General features: G+C 43.6%; 1 protein-coding gene across 2 annotated transcripts in view; it reads left to right on the top strand.

Moving 5' to 3' along the window:
* The window catches only part of ARHGAP6 (Rho GTPase activating protein 6), a 1,594,767-nt gene that overhangs the window by 1,137,494 nt on the left and 438,669 nt on the right, over positions 1–18,604 (top strand). For both annotated transcript variants that reach the window (XM_086934307.1, XM_086934308.1), the window contains exons 5-6: positions 8,597–8,792; positions 15,112–15,167. In XM_086934307.1, the coding sequence (XP_086790433.1) occupies positions 8,597–8,792; positions 15,112–15,167 (252 nt within the window). The remainder of the gene's footprint in view (positions 1–8,596; positions 8,793–15,111; positions 15,168–18,604) is intronic.

Here is an 18,604-nt window from a genome sequence, read left to right as displayed (position 1 = left end):
CTTCACTTTGGGGACCGTGGCGTTCTCGAATTCTTTGGGTGTAATGCTGCTTAAAAAATGTTCATCCTTAAAATTAGTGTTCTCCACAGCTTTGTCTTTTTTCAGGCAGGAAGAAGTGTTGATGAACTTGTACAAGTGATCCTTTAACTATGACAATACTCGGTTGTGAAAATGTACTCTAGCGCTGGAAATCTTGTTTGTTTAATTTATTGGGTGGAATATATTTGTTTTTAATGTCACTGCTACAGTTTGGTTTACTTTTAGTGTTTAAGAGGATTTCACAAACAATTTAACGCTCATGAGACATTCATGTTTCAGAGCACTGGAGATATATATATATATATATATATATATATATATATATATATATATATATATATATATATACTCCAACTGCCAGTCCTACCAGGTGAGCAGCACTTAAACACGCACTAAGGTGGCAAGCCTTTAATTCAGGGTACAGGCAGGCTCAGTTTGTAGTTTCAATCAAACAGCCAGAATGCGATCTTCGCATGACGCGTTTCGAAAGTCTATCTTTCTTCTTCAGAGGCAATCGCTGTAAAGAATGCATGCTCCGGTCTCCATTCTTAAATGCCAAAATCACGCCCCGAGGTGGGCCGGTCCAATGACCCTCGGCATTATGGATAATGGAGTCCCGGTAATTAAAACCATGGATGGTGCACTAATTTCTGTTAACATTTCAATCCCTTGGATGAGCCACCACAAACAACGCCTGCCTTCAATCCCAAGTTTGTGTTCCTTTTTTGCGGCTCGACGGATGCTCTGCCAACCCTTATCTTTGCGGGGTAGTGCAAGCTCGACGGCTGGGTCGCCACCTAATATCAATGCTCCAACGGCCAGTCCCACCAGGTGAGCAGCACTTAAACGCGCACTAAGATGGCAAAGCCTTTAATTCAGGGTACAGGCAGGCTCAGTTTGTAGTTTCAATCAAACAGCCAGAATGCGATCTTCGCATGACGCGTTTCGAAAGTCTATCTTTCTTCTTCAGAGGCAATCGCTGTAAAGACTGCGTTCTCCGGTCTCCATTCTTAAATGCCAAAATCACGCCCCCAGGTGGGCCGGTCCAATGACCCTCGGCATTATGGATAACGGAGTCCCGGTAATTACAACCGTGGATGGTGCACTAATTTCTGTTAACAGGGTACAGGTACCCCGAATTAAAGGCTTGCCACCTTAGCACGTGTTTAAGTGCTGCTCACCTGGTGGGAAAATAACGAGTCACCCCATTTAGAAGAGCCACAAATCAGGAAGGTTAAGCTCCGTTTATTTAGTGCAAGTGACAGCACAATGGAAGGAAGACTGTCCATAAATCTGCCAGCCAGACGCGTTTCATGCTCCCTTGAGCATTTCTTGACTCCAGCAAGGCGCCAAGCATCAGCATTACTTGTAACTCCCACCACCTGCCTCAGTGGGCGTCGGCTCTCCCCGAGCCTGATGGGCTTTGTAGTGCCTTCATTAATACTCCAGTGAGCTTCTTACACTGCGATGCAAACTTTGGTAAAAATAAAACCCCAGTGGGTTTGGAAAGTGTCCCGTTATCTTTGCGCTGCAAGTGCCTTCTTGCACTAAACAACCTTCCCCTAAATGGGGTGACTTGTTATTTTTGGTATTTAAACGGCCGGTCTCGGTCGTGTAAGAACCCTGCCACGAGTGTTTGTGGACCTAGCTGCATGCAAACTGGCAAGCAGCGTTAAGGACAGGAAGGTTGTTTAGTGCAAGAAGGCACTTGCAGCGCAAAGGTAACTGGACACTTTCCAAACCCACTGGGGTTTTATTTTTACCAAAGTTTGCATCGGTCAGCACTCTTCATTTATTCTTTATTTGGGTGTCATTCACATTTTACTTCCTCCCACTATAGTATTTAGCACTAAGCAAAGGGTCAGCTCACTTCAGCCACTGGTCCTCTTCACTTTAAATGATGGCATTTTGCTTAGGCACAAGTGCTTATCTGCCAAAAATGTAGTCCACTTACTTAAAAATCTCTCCTTTCATGTCATTGTTTTTTTCCATTTATTTTTGTGATTGGTCATTTTTTACTTTTTTGTTTTCAAACATAGGCACACCTTTAGTTGCTGCAATATTTAGTTTTCATTACTTTTAAACTTATGTTGATTGCCTGTTTGCAAAAAACGAAATAAATGTAAGTCTTGAAAGGCCAAACTATAGTTGTTTCAATTGCTTGTTTTTTGTTCATTTTTTTATCATAGGTATACAGCAGCCTTCGCAGAGTTACTAGATTTTTTGCTTTGCACCAAGAAGTGAAAGTTAAAATTTTTATAGCAATTTATGCAGCAGGTATCCTTAATTGTCCCTTACAAAATGGTACGCACACCATAAACTTAGTAAAAAAATAATCATGGGCTGTGGAGTCCCCTCCTGTGCGATTAGGATGTGACCGCCACCCTGGCGGTCACATCCTCTATTTTTAACATTGCGGCGGTGCGGCTTCAAGCTGCACCTGCGGCAATGTTAAAAATGCAGTCATTGCATTTGCATGCAGATAGAGGCAGGCACCTCGCGGTGCCTGCCGCTTTCTGCATACAAATGCAGGGGGGGAACCATAGGTACCCCCCATGTGCACCCCCCACAGCCCCTTCACCTAGGGGGCCCCAACGGGCCCCCGCAGTGAAGTTACACATGCTTTTCCACGGCAGAAAAGCTGCCGCAGAAAAGCATGTTTTACATCCCATCCTAATCTGCCTGACGGTGTCTGAGAGACACCGTCACCAGATTAGAGCTTTTCCGCCGCGGTTGTAAGCCAACCGTGGCGGAAAAGCTGCGGACGGAAACCAGGACCCACCAGCCATCCTATTGTGGCGGTGGGTCTTTGGTCAGTTTGCTGCGGTTTTTCCGCATTCTCGGGGCCGGCGGTGGCTTCTGCCGGCCCCGAGGATGCGGAAAAAACGCAATCCTAATGAGCCCCTTAGTGGCACCGTGAGGTGAGGCTGTACTTGGCCTCATGCTTAAAATTACATTGCTATTTATAGCTGTGTGTGTGAGAGAAAGAAAAGAAAATGGAGTACATTTCTCTCTATGACGACTGCAAGTAGACAGAGCATCATGGTCCACCTGCGGGACTAGGTGTCATGCTGGCTGTGAGTGGAGGGTACCAACTGGTAAAAAAAACACACAAAATAATGTATCATGTTTTGCTGTGTTGTCTGGGACGTATTGTGTGTGGATTGTAGCATCATAGCTTGTGTGAGTCTATGTACAGGTGCCCATCTACACGTGTGTGAGAAAGGTGCGTGTGTGTGTTTTTGCTGCTCCCACTGGCAAAATAAATGTAGGTAGTCTCTGTGACCTATCCTGTACGATAGTGCCGCCCCCCCTATTGTATCTGGTGTCCCCATACCAAATCCATTTCTGGTTTGCCGAAGCCCACCTGGGTGTAATGGTTAATCATTAACATATTTTGGGTATTGATGACATCATGGTGCCCACCTCGTCTATAATTCAGACCGCTGTTGGCAGGTCTTTTTCTTTTTTTTATCACAAATGATTCAAACGGCTATCGAAATCGAATTTTTTATTTCGATTTTTAGAGGTTCTTGTTTATCTGCAATCAGGAAACTTCTTTTAAAGCTTATTTAAAGGGATTTGTTTAAATGCGAAGTAATTTACAGTATTTCTTTACGATATTAAAATGTCAGTTGGCAGTGTTTAAATGGGTTAAGATATAGAATACATTCTGTTAAGGAGATATTTTTTTCTAAATAACTTGTAATTTGTTTTGTGTCGGTTTGGATAAAACTGGCATTTCAAATCCTCTCCCCTATTCAGTAGTTTTAGGATAGGTATTTTGTCTTTTGATTTATGAAGTGTATTAATAGGAATTGCTGATATATATTCTGTGATGCATAAGAATCCCCCCCTTAGTGTTTCAATATTCGTTCAATGGAAATTCCTGACCTATCTTAGGCTTCGATGGCATGATGATCCCTATGCCAGGCATAATGCTTTTTTCGAATCATATTGTTGGCATCCTTGATATGATTATGCTCACTCCGAATTAATTGTGGTGGAAATAATGGTCATCTGATGGGCAGCCCTAGCACGTGATCATGTGCCATGGACACATAAGGCATTTTAACTTGCCAACATTTTTGAAAAAGATGCACTGATGTTGAAGGACTAAATATATATTTAACCGAAAATGAACAGCGTGTGCTTCTGCACTACAAACTGCTGGTTTCTCATATAAATAAATTAAACATAGAAAAAAGAGTGCATTTATCCAAAATGAAACGGACACGCTGAAGTTTGGGAAGATAATGATTGCATTTCCAAAATACATTTCTGAATGTATAAGATTTATAGCGCGTGTGCATAACTACAAAGCAAAAGTTCTATATGTGAACAGTACATTAATGGACATAACAATACGATTGGCTAGTAGGGTTCATAAATGAAACTGGGATTTTGCCACTGAGTGGTGATGTAGAGAGAGCTAAGAAGGTTCCTCTGCCTCTCCAGAGTGGGAGAGGTGGTGTTGCAACAAGCATGGAATGGGATATTCTTGGTTCTGAGGCAGTGCGTGCAGGGCTAAAGCTGGTTGCAGGAGGGTTGTTGTGCAGTGGTGGCTGGCTTGTACCAAAGTTGGTGAGGCAAGGGCACAAAAAATAAATAAATTGACTTACTTTAACTTGCAGCGCGACGTCCTCCTCCCTAGGTTGTCTGCTGGAAGCTCTGGACGCAGGAAACTGCTCTATCCAATCCTTGCACTGCTTTCATTGCATGAGAGCAGCACCAGGATTGGAGGAAACGGCCTCACTCAGTGCTCTTAGGAGCCCTGGAGGCCTTCGCTTTCTCTAACCCAGCTGTCTGAGACAGCTAAGTTAGAGAACTTTAAAATGTGCATGTCTGGCTGACCATCCCAAGACGACCAGCGCATTTAAAAGCACACAGCTATCTGCTGGTGCCACTCTGCAGCACTGCCCCCCCCCCCCCCCTCCTGAGACATAGTTTGGGACAGGTTGCTAAAAAATAAAATGGTAGTAAATGAACTTAATTACCATTTTATTTTTCAGCGCTGGGGCTTGTGGGGCTGCACTGCACAAATGGAGGAGCCACCCCTGTTATTGTGTATAAGGAGGGGACAAATTAAGGTGGGACTAGGGAGACGCTGATAACTCGGAAAACACATCCTGTTTGGAAGCAGTAAACAAGAAGAAATGCTGTTCATGCAGTATGCTGGCATTGAAGGTGAATGCAGATTTGCTGAACACATGAGTAACTGGAGTGAAAGTGAAATTAAAATGTGGAATGATGAAATTGAAGACTACTGGTCTGAAATAGTTGGCAGCTTACATGTTGGCATAAGCTGGCCCAGGTTGGAGGAAAGAAATACATTGAGGGAATTAAAGTTTTTTTGTGCATCTAATTAACACTATTTGCTTTGTTCTCCTTTATAAAAAAAAAACTTTAAAAAACTGGAGTCTAAAAAAACGTACTCTCCCAGTTAATGTGTTGTAGCCCTAGCACAAGTACTGTCTTGGTTAAACTAAAAGAGGTTGATGCGTAATAAGAGTATCCGAAATTAGTTTAGAGACAAATTAACTCCTAATGTTCGCAGTCATGATACTCCTTGAAGATAAAAATTACTGCAACTCCTTAGGAAATGTCTAATGACTCCACCTCTGGCACCTAGCATCCATGTACAATCAGTGACATCATAATTTGTAGGTTGCAGCCTACCATACAACGCTACTGTATGTTTTGCTAAAGACACGTTAGGCACATCCACAAAGTTGACATAGGAATGCATTCCGCCTGTTGCTTACTATTGGCTTTGTAGTTTGCAACTCACATTTTCTAGCTTTCGATTTGCTGGCATTATTTGCTTTAGGCTACCCTGCTCGAATTTGTCCCTCCTGTCTCCCAAACTTTGTCTACTGTATTCTTCCACTAACTCGCTTTCTGTAGACAGGCCTTTAAATCTTGTTGTTATCTTGTCACATTTGCTGTGCATTCAAAGACGGAGGTCAAATGCCAGGGTGTGTCTTCCAGGGAGCTTTGTGTTTATTTTTCTGTCTTCAAAGTGAGATGTTTATGTAGGTCTGCTTAAGGAAGGCTGTATGATATTGTTTTCTCTAATGCACAGCAACATTTAAATGAATGTAAATGAACTGTGCTAATGATCTAATCAATACATTATGTGAGGACATTCCACATATTATAGTTTGTGCAATGTATACTTTTATAAGTAAAATTGTATGCGAGTGCAAATGTATTAGTCATTTCGATTGAAGATGTGTTATCTGTAATGGCAGTATGCTACCATACCATGCATACTCCATGTTACCCAACTCTTTTCTACTTTGCTCTACCCCACAACTCTACACTCTACTTTGCACAACTCCACACTGTGCCACTCCACTACACATTGCGTCACTGCACTCTTCTCTGAACCCCTTCACTCAATGCCTCTTTACTGTACACCACTCCACTCTATGCCAATGCAATCTACTCTATAACACTTCACTGTATGCCAGTTCACTCTGATAATTCCCTCTATGCCACTCTAATCTAGTCTGCACCACTGCACTCTAGTCTGATACCATCTAGTCTATGCCAGTGCACTTGGCACCACTGCACCCAGTGCATTCCTCTCTGCACCACTCTATGCCGTTTTACTCGGTCACTGCACTCTGTCACTATATTCTACTCTGCACCACTGTACTCTACGCCACTCATCTGCACCATTGCACTCTATGCTACTCTCCTCTGCACCACTGCACTTTACGACAGTATACTGTGCAACACTGCACTATCTGCCACTCTACTTTATGCCACTTTACACCATAGCACTCTACGTCACTTCACTCTATGCCACTCTATTCTGCGACCCTTTTTGCTCTTCGACCCTAAACCGCTCTATGACCCTGCACTCTGACACTCTACTCTGCATGACTGCACTCTATGCCTCACACTATGCCACTGCATGTTACTCTACACTACTTCACTCTATCCTGCACTATTCCACTATATCCTACACTACTCACTCTATGCCCCTCTACACCTTTGCACTCTACTCTGCACTACCCTTCTTTATTCCATTTCACTATTTGCCACTGCACTCTGCGCTACACCACTCCATGCCATTGCACTCGACGCCATTGCTCTGTACGCCATTGCACTCTGCGCCACTGCAGTCTACTCTGCCCTGTTTACTCTATGCCACTTCACTCTAAGCTTCTCTACATAATTGTACTCTATGCCAATGCACTCCAAAATCACTTTTCTCAAAACCTACGCACTCTGTGCCATTCTACTCTGCACCACTGTACTTTATGCCACTTCATTCTAGACCACTCTACTCCACGACTCTCCACTCTACAGCACTCTACTCCACTTTCTGCCATTCTATGACACAACACCACTCTAAGCAACTTCCTCTGTGCTACTTCGTGCCACTTTCATCCACTCTAATCTATTCTATGCAATAGTGTCATAAAATAGAGTGGCACTGTACTCCACTCCACTCTGTGCTACTCTACTCTGGCAGTATACTCTGCCCTTACATCACTCTACTCTACATCACTCTATGCAACACCCTCTATGCCACTCCATTCTGCTGTACACCACTCCACGACATTCTATGCCACTCCACTCTACGACACTATGTAACTTTGACACTGTACTCCACTCTATGCCCTTCAACTCTGTCCTTCCACTCTACGACACACTACTCCCTCCAATGCACTCCACAACACTGTACGCTTCACCATGACACTCCACTTCACTCCTCTCCAAACCACTCAGTTCTACTATATGCGCACCACTCTTCACCACTCCATAACATTCACCTCTACTCCACTTTACAACATTTCACTTAATGTCACTCTCATTCACCCCCACTAACTTTTAACCATACTTAACAGCAGCCACTCTGATGTACAACATTGCTAAAAATATATTGGCAACGCCAATAGCTCTTGCATAGGCGTGACTTATTGGCTTTGCCAATGCTTGTTGTAACCGGTGTATGCTGCCAACAAATTTTGTAGAATCAAGGGGTGAGAGGTAGGGAACAAATGTATATAAAAAGCTTTTTTGTTTTAAAAGGCAGTCACTGAAGAAGGTGGCATGTTGAGTCTAGTCGTATGCTGATATATTAGATTCAAAAGGAATGTATATTCCCAAAAGTGGTGGAGGCAACACGGTTCGTTCCCTTCTCCACCAATTTCCCCAGTGTTTAAAGATTCAAAGAATACCGATAGGCGCCTGCCTTTGTCAAGACTTTTGTTTTAAGTTTAGCATTTTGGACTCTGTATTAAAGGTACGCCTAGACAACAGTTCATGGGAATTCAATAGAAAGATTGTAAGTAATGTTCTTTAGAATTTCTTTCACTGTAATCTACAGCTCTCCCCCTCAGTTCCAGTGATGTATAACGCATAACAGAGTTTAAAAAAACAGAGACTAACATAATTCAGACAGCTTGAATGACAGAAGAGATTGCTTCCTTGCGATGAACTTCACATGGTGAAATATTTTGAATAAAAAGTTTCTCTGGTGCCCACTTCCTTTGCTTGCTTTCCGCGTGTTCATAGTTTCCACTTCTCTCTTTGGCAGGGTGCAATGTCTGTGGACTCCATTACGGACCTTGATGACAATCAGTCTCGGCTACTAGAAGCTCTGCAGCTCTCATTACCAGCAGAGGCTCAGAGCAAGAAGGAAAAAGAGAGAGATAAGAAGTTAAGTCTGAATCCTATTTATAGACAGGTTCCCAGGCTGGTGGATAGCTGCTGTTTACATCTGGAGAAAAATGGTAAGTGGAAAGATTACGAATTCACTGGCTATTGACAGATTTTCTGCAGTGTTAGATCCTAGGTTTGTATGGCCAATCACACCCTTGCATTAGAGATATATTCGTTGTTGTTCTGTGGAGTAAAGGACTAGAGTGCACTATCGAAAATCATCATTTAAAAAGATTGGTTAATTGCATGTTGAGCTAGCTGCAGAGATGATTGTCAGTCATCTGTCATCTTTGCACTCCATTCTCCCAAATTTTATCTGAGGAAACCTCCGATTTCCTCATGGATCAGTGTTTTCTTTGACATTTTCCTCACCCCAGGTAACATCTTTGCACTTTTTACAAACCTTTATTCAAATTGTAAAATGAATATTAGATTGTGTTACAGGCAGACTGCAAGCCATTATTGCCAACACAAACAGAGTTCTATGATTGTCATAATTCAGTAAATCAGATTCTTTACCTCGTGTATTGCTTGAGAACTCCTTGTATTGAATAATAGACATGATGCATATCACCTGAATGCATAATTTGTTGCTGTGAATTCCCTCAGTTCTTCCATGTGTCAACAGCAATAACAAAGCAGTTGTAAATGAGGGCTAACAAAAAATAGGCGATGTGCAATGCCAATGTGATCATAAAAACCTTGCTGATGGTAACTCTTATTTGAAGTATCTACTGCTCTGTGTTTTTGATGTTGCAAAACTTCTTATCCAAGATCAGAAGGGCATGAGATATGAAGTTGTCTGCTTTGTCTGACCTTGAGCACGGGTCAGACAGATGCTGAAAATGCAGCTGTTCTTGGAAACAGGAATCAGACACTGCTGCAAGCACACCGGTTTACCAAGTAATACCTCTTAAGAGTTTTACTTTCAGGTGGTAGCATAGGTGTACGCCCTGGCATACTCATGGTAGGTGATGATGGGGAAGTGTGTTTAGTTGAGATTGTGCAGCTAGCACACATATTGTTCACAATAAATATAGTGTCCAAGCAGTGATATATTCTTTATTGTGATAAATATATATTACATTATAACATGACAATATGCTATGCTCAGTAATTGTACAGGGTTTTATGCCATTGGCATCTCTATTACTCTGTAGTTTCTCTTTGTCTTAGGGTAACGCCGTTATCCTGGTATACAGGGGTAGGGTTAATGCAAACACTAGAGCTATATGTGCATTGTCTGCTTTTTATCATTCTTATCATAGCTCAATGCCTAACAGATGTCTGTTTAGTCTCATACATTCCTTCACAATGGTTATGTATAGTAACCACATTACCTGGCCTGGGGTGTCAGTGGTTGCTCAAGTTCAGACTGTTGTCTGAGGGATGCAAAAGCGGTGGTCACGGTTCAGAGAGGGAACTGGGTAGCAGTCGCAGGTAGAGACACACAGGCAGTTGCACCGGGTGTATGCCTAATAGGACCTCAAGGTGACATAACGAAGAGAGGCACACAGGCTTCATGTTAGCATCCGCATTGCTGGAGAAAGGGATAACCGCAAGAGCATTGTGGAATGCATGTGATATAACCATCACTGAGAAGATCTCGGAAACTGGTTTTAGTCATTTTGCTCTGACGTCTTAGTAAATTGCAGGCTACAGGAAGAAGCACTGTGTACAGCTTCTCTTCCCATCTGTGCTGCCCCTGAAGCTGTGTTGCTTAATCAAGATTTGCAGACAAAGACGAGAGAACTTGACTCAGGGCAGAACAATATCCAAACATGCTAGGAAGAGGTGGTTATAGCCATGCCGGATACTGATCTGCACCACTCAGTCAGGTGTGCAGGGTTGCAGCTAGTCAAACAGGGCAGAGTACTTGGCATACTGAGAAACGGCAAGGATCTATTTGGCAAGGTGGTCTACAATATCCTGCACACAGTAAAATAGAGACTAGGTGGGCCATCGGAGCTTCTTCATCTAGACGTCTAGCATTCGATTGTGGATCTATGGACAGCCTAGAAATGAGCACTGGGTCAAGCTTGATCAGTACTCTATCTGCAGTTTCATTCCTTTGTAGTGCGGACGCCGTAAGCAGATCACCCAGGCAGGGCAGTGGTTGATTACACTTTACCACAGAACCTGAGACGTATGCTCGGTGACATAATAAACATTGCATGTTGTGCTTAAGAGTAAGAGGACATATTGTCACTTTTTTTATTGACAATTTTAACAAAGCCATATCTGCTGATCAATATAACAATATTGCACAGTTCATATCAACATACGTTTGACTTTTAAAACCTTTTAAACATTTAGCAGTATTAATTTCATCAAAATCACCGATGTTTGTTACTGTACTAACTAATTGTTTTCGTAATTCCATTTTGTGTGATGCAAATATGGTCCAATTTCATCCACCTTCAATTATGAAAACATGCAGTAAAGGGAAATATACTTTATAGTTTCACTACTCTGACATAAAAATCGACAGAGGCCAAGAAACATAGAAGAGAGACTTAGATCTCGAGTGATTTAACATGCCCTACCTGAATTCCATTAAACCTTTCCTAATTTCTATATTTTTTATATGGTACCAATATCAAGATGTAATCCTTTCACGAAGGAACCTCACTTTGACCGTTACCAGCCAATTGCCTTCCATAACTCTCATGCTAGCTTTAATTTGAAGATTGATAGTGCCTTGATCTTGTTTCAACTCACTGAGGACCAAAGCCTTAAGTTCGAATCAACATTAGAAGGTAATGTCCAAGCAATCGCCTCAGCTTAGTTTCCCTTTTCCTCAAACACTTAGAACCTATCTGGGCAGCCTAATTAGTGAACAAATTCAAACTAACTTCAGTGTTGATGCCCCAGCGACTAGCATACTGGTACTCATAACATACAATTAGATTCATTTTAAAATTGTGCCCAATTAATTGCTTTATCCAATTAGGCAGGAGAAGCCTTGTTACACCTCAGGAGATCACTGGCTAGATTAAGTAGGGTCACTCTTGAGGCTTAACAGTTGCTTCCAATCAAATGCAATACACAAGTCCTTGAAGGATTGAGTTACCCATTGTCTTAATTAACCGTTTCCCTACAAATGAAGTTCCAGAGGACATAGTTTGGGTTTTCCTTCTTTGGATGGTCACACTGTTATTAGCTGATAACGCTGATGCAGACACTCAGGACTCAGGGCTGACCTGTGTCTGTGTCTTGAAAGATAGTGATGTTGTATACATAGTGCAGTACCCCGGGTTCAGTGTTTAGATGGAATCAATGAGGTTTAGCAAATGCTACTACCAAATAAGTGTGCCATTGACACCCTGTAAACCAGAAAATGGTCAGATGGTAATAGTGACACACAAGATTGTCTTTTAAATAAAAGAATTCAATTTATTTAAAGAGCGGTATTAGTGAGCGAGGGAGGTGGTGGGGGCTCTGGTGCTATTTGGTCACATTTGGGACATGGTCACTGTGTGTTATTATGCAGTTCTTACATTTATTAAGAAGTGGTCTCTACCTGTTTCAGTTGGCACCACTTGTACATTGTGCTGTTATTGTTTTGCGCATTGTCCGATGTGATGGAGTTATTTGTTGCGTTAATACATAAATGTTTATTATTGTTAGATATATGAATACATATTAGGTAGTGCAAATTGAAGTTAATACTATTTGCAAGAGAGTTTGATGCATAATATGTCCGAATGTTTCTGTTCTAGGTCTATTTAATGTGACGATATTATAAGCAGTCTTTACTTGAAAAAGTTCTGTTAATTTCCTCTATTATTGCTCAGAGACCGGAATTGTGGCCATTTTACAATGTTTGTTATTGCTTTGTCCAGTGTTGCATACAAATCTTAATGATTACTAGTCCGCATATAACCCAGCCACCTAACTAGAACTCCCCACCCTTAACTGAAACATTGCCTCCTACCCGTCATTGATGGCCATCTCCCCTTGCTGCCCCATTCCAGGATGTGAGAGAGCGGTGTCTGAAGCATCAGAGATGTAGAGTGCCAACAAAGTCCAACTCTTTTATGGTATCCATCGATGTGTAAAAAGATTGCACTCTGGATAGCTGGAATATTTAATAGTGTCGCGTGATCAAAGTTGTGCTGCCAGCATCCTCCCCACTTTCTCTCCAGGCTCATAGTGTCCCCATTTAAGTTGAAACAAGGCACATTCAGGTTTTGATATTTATTTTTGATATTTATTTTTCCAGGTTTTACACTGAAACTACTACTCAAATACCCATATTTTTTAATGAAATAATAATGTTATGTCCCCCCCCACGTTACATAATATTGATAACATTAAAAAACTGTAATCATCCCATGATATCACGTTCTCTTCAACAATGCTCAGCAGCGTAGTCTTACACTTATATCGCATAGTAGGAATGCAGGTATTGTCCTGCCCCGGAGGCCTCCCCGCCCAGGAGCGCCTGCATCATCTTCAACCTCACCTGAATGCCCTCTTCTACTTGGTCGTCCTCTCTAGTTGTCGTGCGGTAAGTAGTATCAAGGACAAACTTAATCTTAACTAGAAAGAGAGACAGGGAGGCAGAGTGTTTGCATCCTTCCTTCTCGGCATGCCGAGTCTTTCCTCATGGAACTTCTGATGCAAGATTTACTTGCCACCTAAATTGTCTAAGCAGTCATGAGTGAGCCCTCATTATTAGTGATTTAGACCATGTTCTTTTGAAGCAGGTTTTTTTTTTCTTTGGAAGCTTGTACCAAGAACTTTTCATGTACTAATGTTTCACTGTTGAGGGCTTGAGTACCAAATAATGGAGGAGCAATGGACTGAGATATCTTACAGTGTTTGAGTACAGACCTGTAAAAATGTAATACAGGTACCATACACACAGCAAAGAGAAGCTCATTTGGTGTGTTTGAGTTGAGGCATCCCCCAAGGATCTAATAAGGCAAAGTCTTGCATCAAGTTTCTGGGAAGTCCATTTCCCTGCTGCGATCAATCTCAGCTGCCAGACCAATCAGTCACCTTGTCAAGTGTCTTGTTCCAGTTGCCGCTGATCATAAATATGGTTTTGCAAAATCATTGAGTACCCTTGGTATGTTGGCAAGAAATTTAGACCTGGCACCTTTGAGAGCTTAAACTGATCTGACAGCTGTTGAAACCCCTTATGTTTCATTAAGGCATGTTCGATCCTGGTGTTAACTAGCTGAAGGGATATGGATTTCGAGAACAGAATGCCTAAAACTCCCTTATCGTAACCAAACTAAGTTGTAGGGCATGACATGGTGGGGGACTTATTATTTACAGACACAACTCTCCCAGCATACACTCTTTTCAGATGTTCACGTTAATTTAGTGAGAACTTGGTCTTCCGTAGTAGGGAGATTTCCGGCAGTTTAGAGTCCCGGTAAACCAGAATCTTTTTCCATTTGATATAATGTGACTGGCAACTGATGAGATGTTCTTGCTCTGGTTTAGTTAACTCGCATAGGGGGGAGTTAAAAATCATGCAGAAATTTAAGAAACCCCATCAAGAATAGGGGAGCAAGTTTGGGAGATATATAAACAGAAATGAGAGCAAAGCAGCTCCATCTGTACTACTGTCACAGCAGAAGAAACCATATATAAGGCAGGAATTTGCCTGAGGAAATATGAAAAGATCAGTAACCCCTGGTGGGAACAATCCAATATGGCCGAATGAACATACAATGTATGCTGACTTGATTTTAATTATAGTAGGGGGTAAGGTCTTCTCGGTAGATGCTGAGTGGATATGCTAATTACATTTACATATCTGAAGTGTCTGCTGCATTTGGATATACTGTTGTAATCTTTAAACTCGATAAAAAAGATTAAAAAAATATCAGAATAAATATGTAACCGAAGGACCCCTAAAAAAAAAATCAAATATTAGTGCTTTGTTTCTTTATGACATTTTCATAAGCCAAGGGGGCAATCATGTTAAATGGAACACTTAGCGCACTTGGCTGAGCATAACTGCTGCATTGATGGAGAACTAACAAAAAAATTAGTGGTTGGCTTTTTTGTAATTAGAATTGCAATATAAGCTCTTTGTGGTCACTGATTGTACATCTTGATCTAGGCTACTCCAAGGACCTCGGTGATTTCTGCATAGTTTACCTAATGCAAATGATGGCATGGCATTATAAAAAGTATTATATGATTTTGTACATGGCTGAAGGGCAATCCACTTTTGATGGAGTGCTTAATCACTTGATAAATTGTGTTGGCATTTCAGGAGGAAAGGTTACCCTTGGGAAACAATGGGGCGCATTGGTGCCTTTTTCTTCACAGTTGAGTTCATCCATCCGATCATGTTGTGGTTTGATGTCTCTTCCAACAGAGTTCTAACCAATTAAACAGGCTGTTGATGTGCTTCCCTTGCAGGTCTGCAGACAGTGGGCATCTTCAGAGTCGGGAGTTCGAAAAAGCGAGTTAGACAGGTACGAATAATCAAATGACGAGTTCAAGCTGTACGGCAGAAGCTGAAATGAGATGGTTTCCCGTCAATATTTATCTGTAAATATCAGTAAGAATGGTAAACTTGGGAGCCTTATATTAGAACATTACGCATACCGCCTATCACAATGATGACATGGTCGCTTCATGGAGACCTAAACATAATACAATACACAATATATACCCTTGATTCCTGATGTCTGCCATAATCGTTGTGACAGTGAATAGTATACCTACAGATATATGCAAATGTACACAGCCACTGTAGATGGAGGTTGGTTGACAATCCTAGTCCATTTAACTGGTGTTCACTGCCTGCCTCTTACCTGTATAGATAGTCTTCGGCATCGACTGCCGCAGTATCACTGCCATGCACTCCTCTGTAAATATATGTGATAACCATACAGCAAAAGCGGAGTCTTTGCTTCACCATTCAAACATCTTTTGCTGGCACGCCATCCATTGTAATCACAATGACTTGGTACTGTACAGTACTTATTATGACAATTTTGCCACCTCTAAATACTACAAACCGTATTTAGATTGGTACTCAGTTGACCGACTTCAGAATAATGAAATGCTGAACTGGCATGTGGCTGTGCTTCAGACTTATGACCTACTGGTGGGACAAGCAGCAAGTGTCTGACGCGCCGAGCCATTTTGCTGGACACTGGTGTGATAGCTTTTGTACCTACCATCTTGATGCGAAGTACAGTACTTGTTTTGGAAAGGACGGCCTTATCGTAGAACGAATACAAAATAAAACCCAACTACTGTACAAAGAGGTGAGAAGACAGGCACTAGAAAACATACACGTGTCATTCATCGAATAGAATTATGATTTAGCATAATTCTGTACTCGCTGTTTTCTATTTCTTGATAAACTCTGGGCTACACTAAACAATGGGATTGTGGTGATTGTCAGGGTGCTGGAGGGGTGTTAGAAACGGGACCCTGGCTGGCCAAGACTCGCGTCGAGGTCAGTCAGGGATCACCATTCCCAAGGTCAGGGCAAGGGAGTTACACGCCAAGATAACCCCTACTCGCCCTCTAGGTAACGTGGCGCGAGCAGCAAGGCTAAACTTGGAGGCGATATGAGTTAAGTATTTGCGCACGCACCCCAGCAACAACACCCAAGGCCCACCACAAAGGAAACTCCACACAAGGTTATATAAAATAGCCTTTGTATTCCAATAAACATACATTAGATAAAACACACACTTTACATTGTGCCAGAGGCACGGGCAGAATTTACAGGGGATATTTACAAGACAGGGCCACCTGGACCACTGTCAGGAATCAGCACTTTTAGAAGTAACACTTTTAAAAATAGCACTTAGGATGTAAAACTGTAGCACAAAGATAACATACAACCAGTCACTACTGGTACCAGGTGAGCACCACCTATGCAACCCTCACTATCTTAGGAGATTACACTAGGGACCTGGGCCTCGCTAGTACCACCTGCACTAGGGAGAAAACAACCACCTAAGTATTACAATACCTGTAGGGGTGTAAGAAAGGAAACACATGATGCATCACAATACATTCAGCGGTGTAAAAGGACAAAGCACATGACGCATAAAAACACATTCAGAGGTGCAAGAGAAACAAGGCACATGATGTATCAACAACACATTCAGCGGTGCAGCAAAGAGCACTTTGCAGAAATCACATTAACATGAACTTACATCAAAGTCCAGGGTCCAGGTTGCGCCACTTGCGCAAAACCTAAACGTAGCAGCCGCCCACTACTTGCTGGGCAGCTGAGGGACAGAACAGGGGGGCCTAAACGCTGCAGCTGGCACTAAGTGCTGCGCAGCTGGGGAAAGGCCAGGGATGAAGGAGTGCGCCTCACTCCTAAAGTCCAGAACATGTCCCTAGAAAAGAAAAGACCTACACGGTGCAGCTGCCCACTAATTGCTGGGCAACTGGAAACATATCGGCGCCAGGGGCCCTCACTGGCCCCTCAGGAAGCAAAACTGCGCAATAGGTTGGAGCCCTCTGGCTCTGAAAACAAATATGCAAAGGGAGAGCCTCTCAGGGCTCTCAAAACAAAGGTCTGGCACTTGAGCCTCTCTGGGCTCGTAAGACAGGAAATGCCCCCTGAGCCTCTCGGGCTCTCCATGAACTGCAGCCAACGTTGGAGCCTCTCAGGGCTCGAGGACAAGGCGGGGGCAAGCGGAGTCCCCCCTCTGGGGACTCGACATGGCCAAACTGGGCAACGAGCCTCTCATGGGCTTTGAAGCAATGTGGGGCCCAGGGGAGCCTCTCAGGGCTCGAGGAGTTAAGATACGGGTGGAGCCTCTCAGGCTCGAAGTACACATGCCCAATGAGCCTCGTGGGCTCTAAATAAATAGTGCCGGGGTGACGGGCCACTGGGAACAGGTATGGCCACATCGTTGGAGCGGCCCGCTATCATGTGGGGCCGCTCGAAGAACAACCAGGGACAGTCCCGAGGCCCCCCTCCTTACCGGGCTCCGGGCGTCCCTTCTCTCTGTGTCCCCTCTCCGGGGACAGCGCAGGACTCCGCCTCCGGGGCTCCCCTCACTTCTGGGAGCCCCGTCACGCAACATCCGGCATCTTCACCCGGTCCCCCATCTCGGGACCGGGACTTGGCAGGTGGAGCCCTCAAGGCTCCGGGCTCCTCTTCTCCGGCCGGGCGCCACGGCCAATCAGAGGACGGCAGCGGGCGGGACTTCCTTTAGCAAACCGGAAGTCCCGCCTACAGTCAGGCGCGACACCGCCTGACTTCCTGTTTTGCCCGCGGCTGCGGCGGTGAACACGGGGCAATGCCGGGTGGGCACCGGCTTTAATTAAATTGTACAGCGAGGTGGGCACTCGCTAGAGGTCCATTAAAGGGCAAATAAGCGGGGTGGCACCCGCTCCGAAAATCGGCAAAATGAGCCGTGGGCAGCCATAAGCAGGGTGGCACCTGCAAAGCAAAATAAAGCGCCTTCAGCGCTAAGGGCTAGATAGAGCGCTCCCAAGCGCTAGAGTAAAGAAAAAGCGCTTCCAGGCACTTTGTGAAGGAATCCAGGGCCCCCAGGCGCTAGGAAAGAAATACAGCGCTCCCAGGCGCTAGGAAGGCACAGAGAGCAACAAAAAGTCCTTCAGGGGTCCAAGGGCTGCAGTAGTCCAGGGGCTGGGCAGGGCCCAGGGGGGGCAAGCCTTCCCCTGGGCCCAAGCAGCAGCATGCCCCTGGCAGGATTCAAGTGTCAGAACAAGAACATTTTCTGGGGTCACAGCCCCTCTTTTATACACCTTTTCCCTTTGTCTTTAGGTGCAGGGTGGGGGGAGAACCAGTCGCAGCTGGTTTTGGAGTACCCTTGATGGCCCAACCACCCCTTTCATTCATCAGGCAGGCTAGGGTCATCAGTCGCACCACAGGGGGCGGAGCCAGCATTGTGTGGGGAAAACC

Source organism: Lissotriton vulgaris, chromosome 8 (genome assembly GCF_964263255.1).
Source record: "Lissotriton vulgaris chromosome 8, aLisVul1.2, whole genome shotgun sequence".
Taxonomy (NCBI): Eukaryota; Metazoa; Chordata; class Amphibia; order Caudata; family Salamandridae; genus Lissotriton; species Lissotriton vulgaris.
Note: the sequence above shows the minus strand (reverse complement) of the source record. Positions and strands in the feature narration are given on the sequence as shown.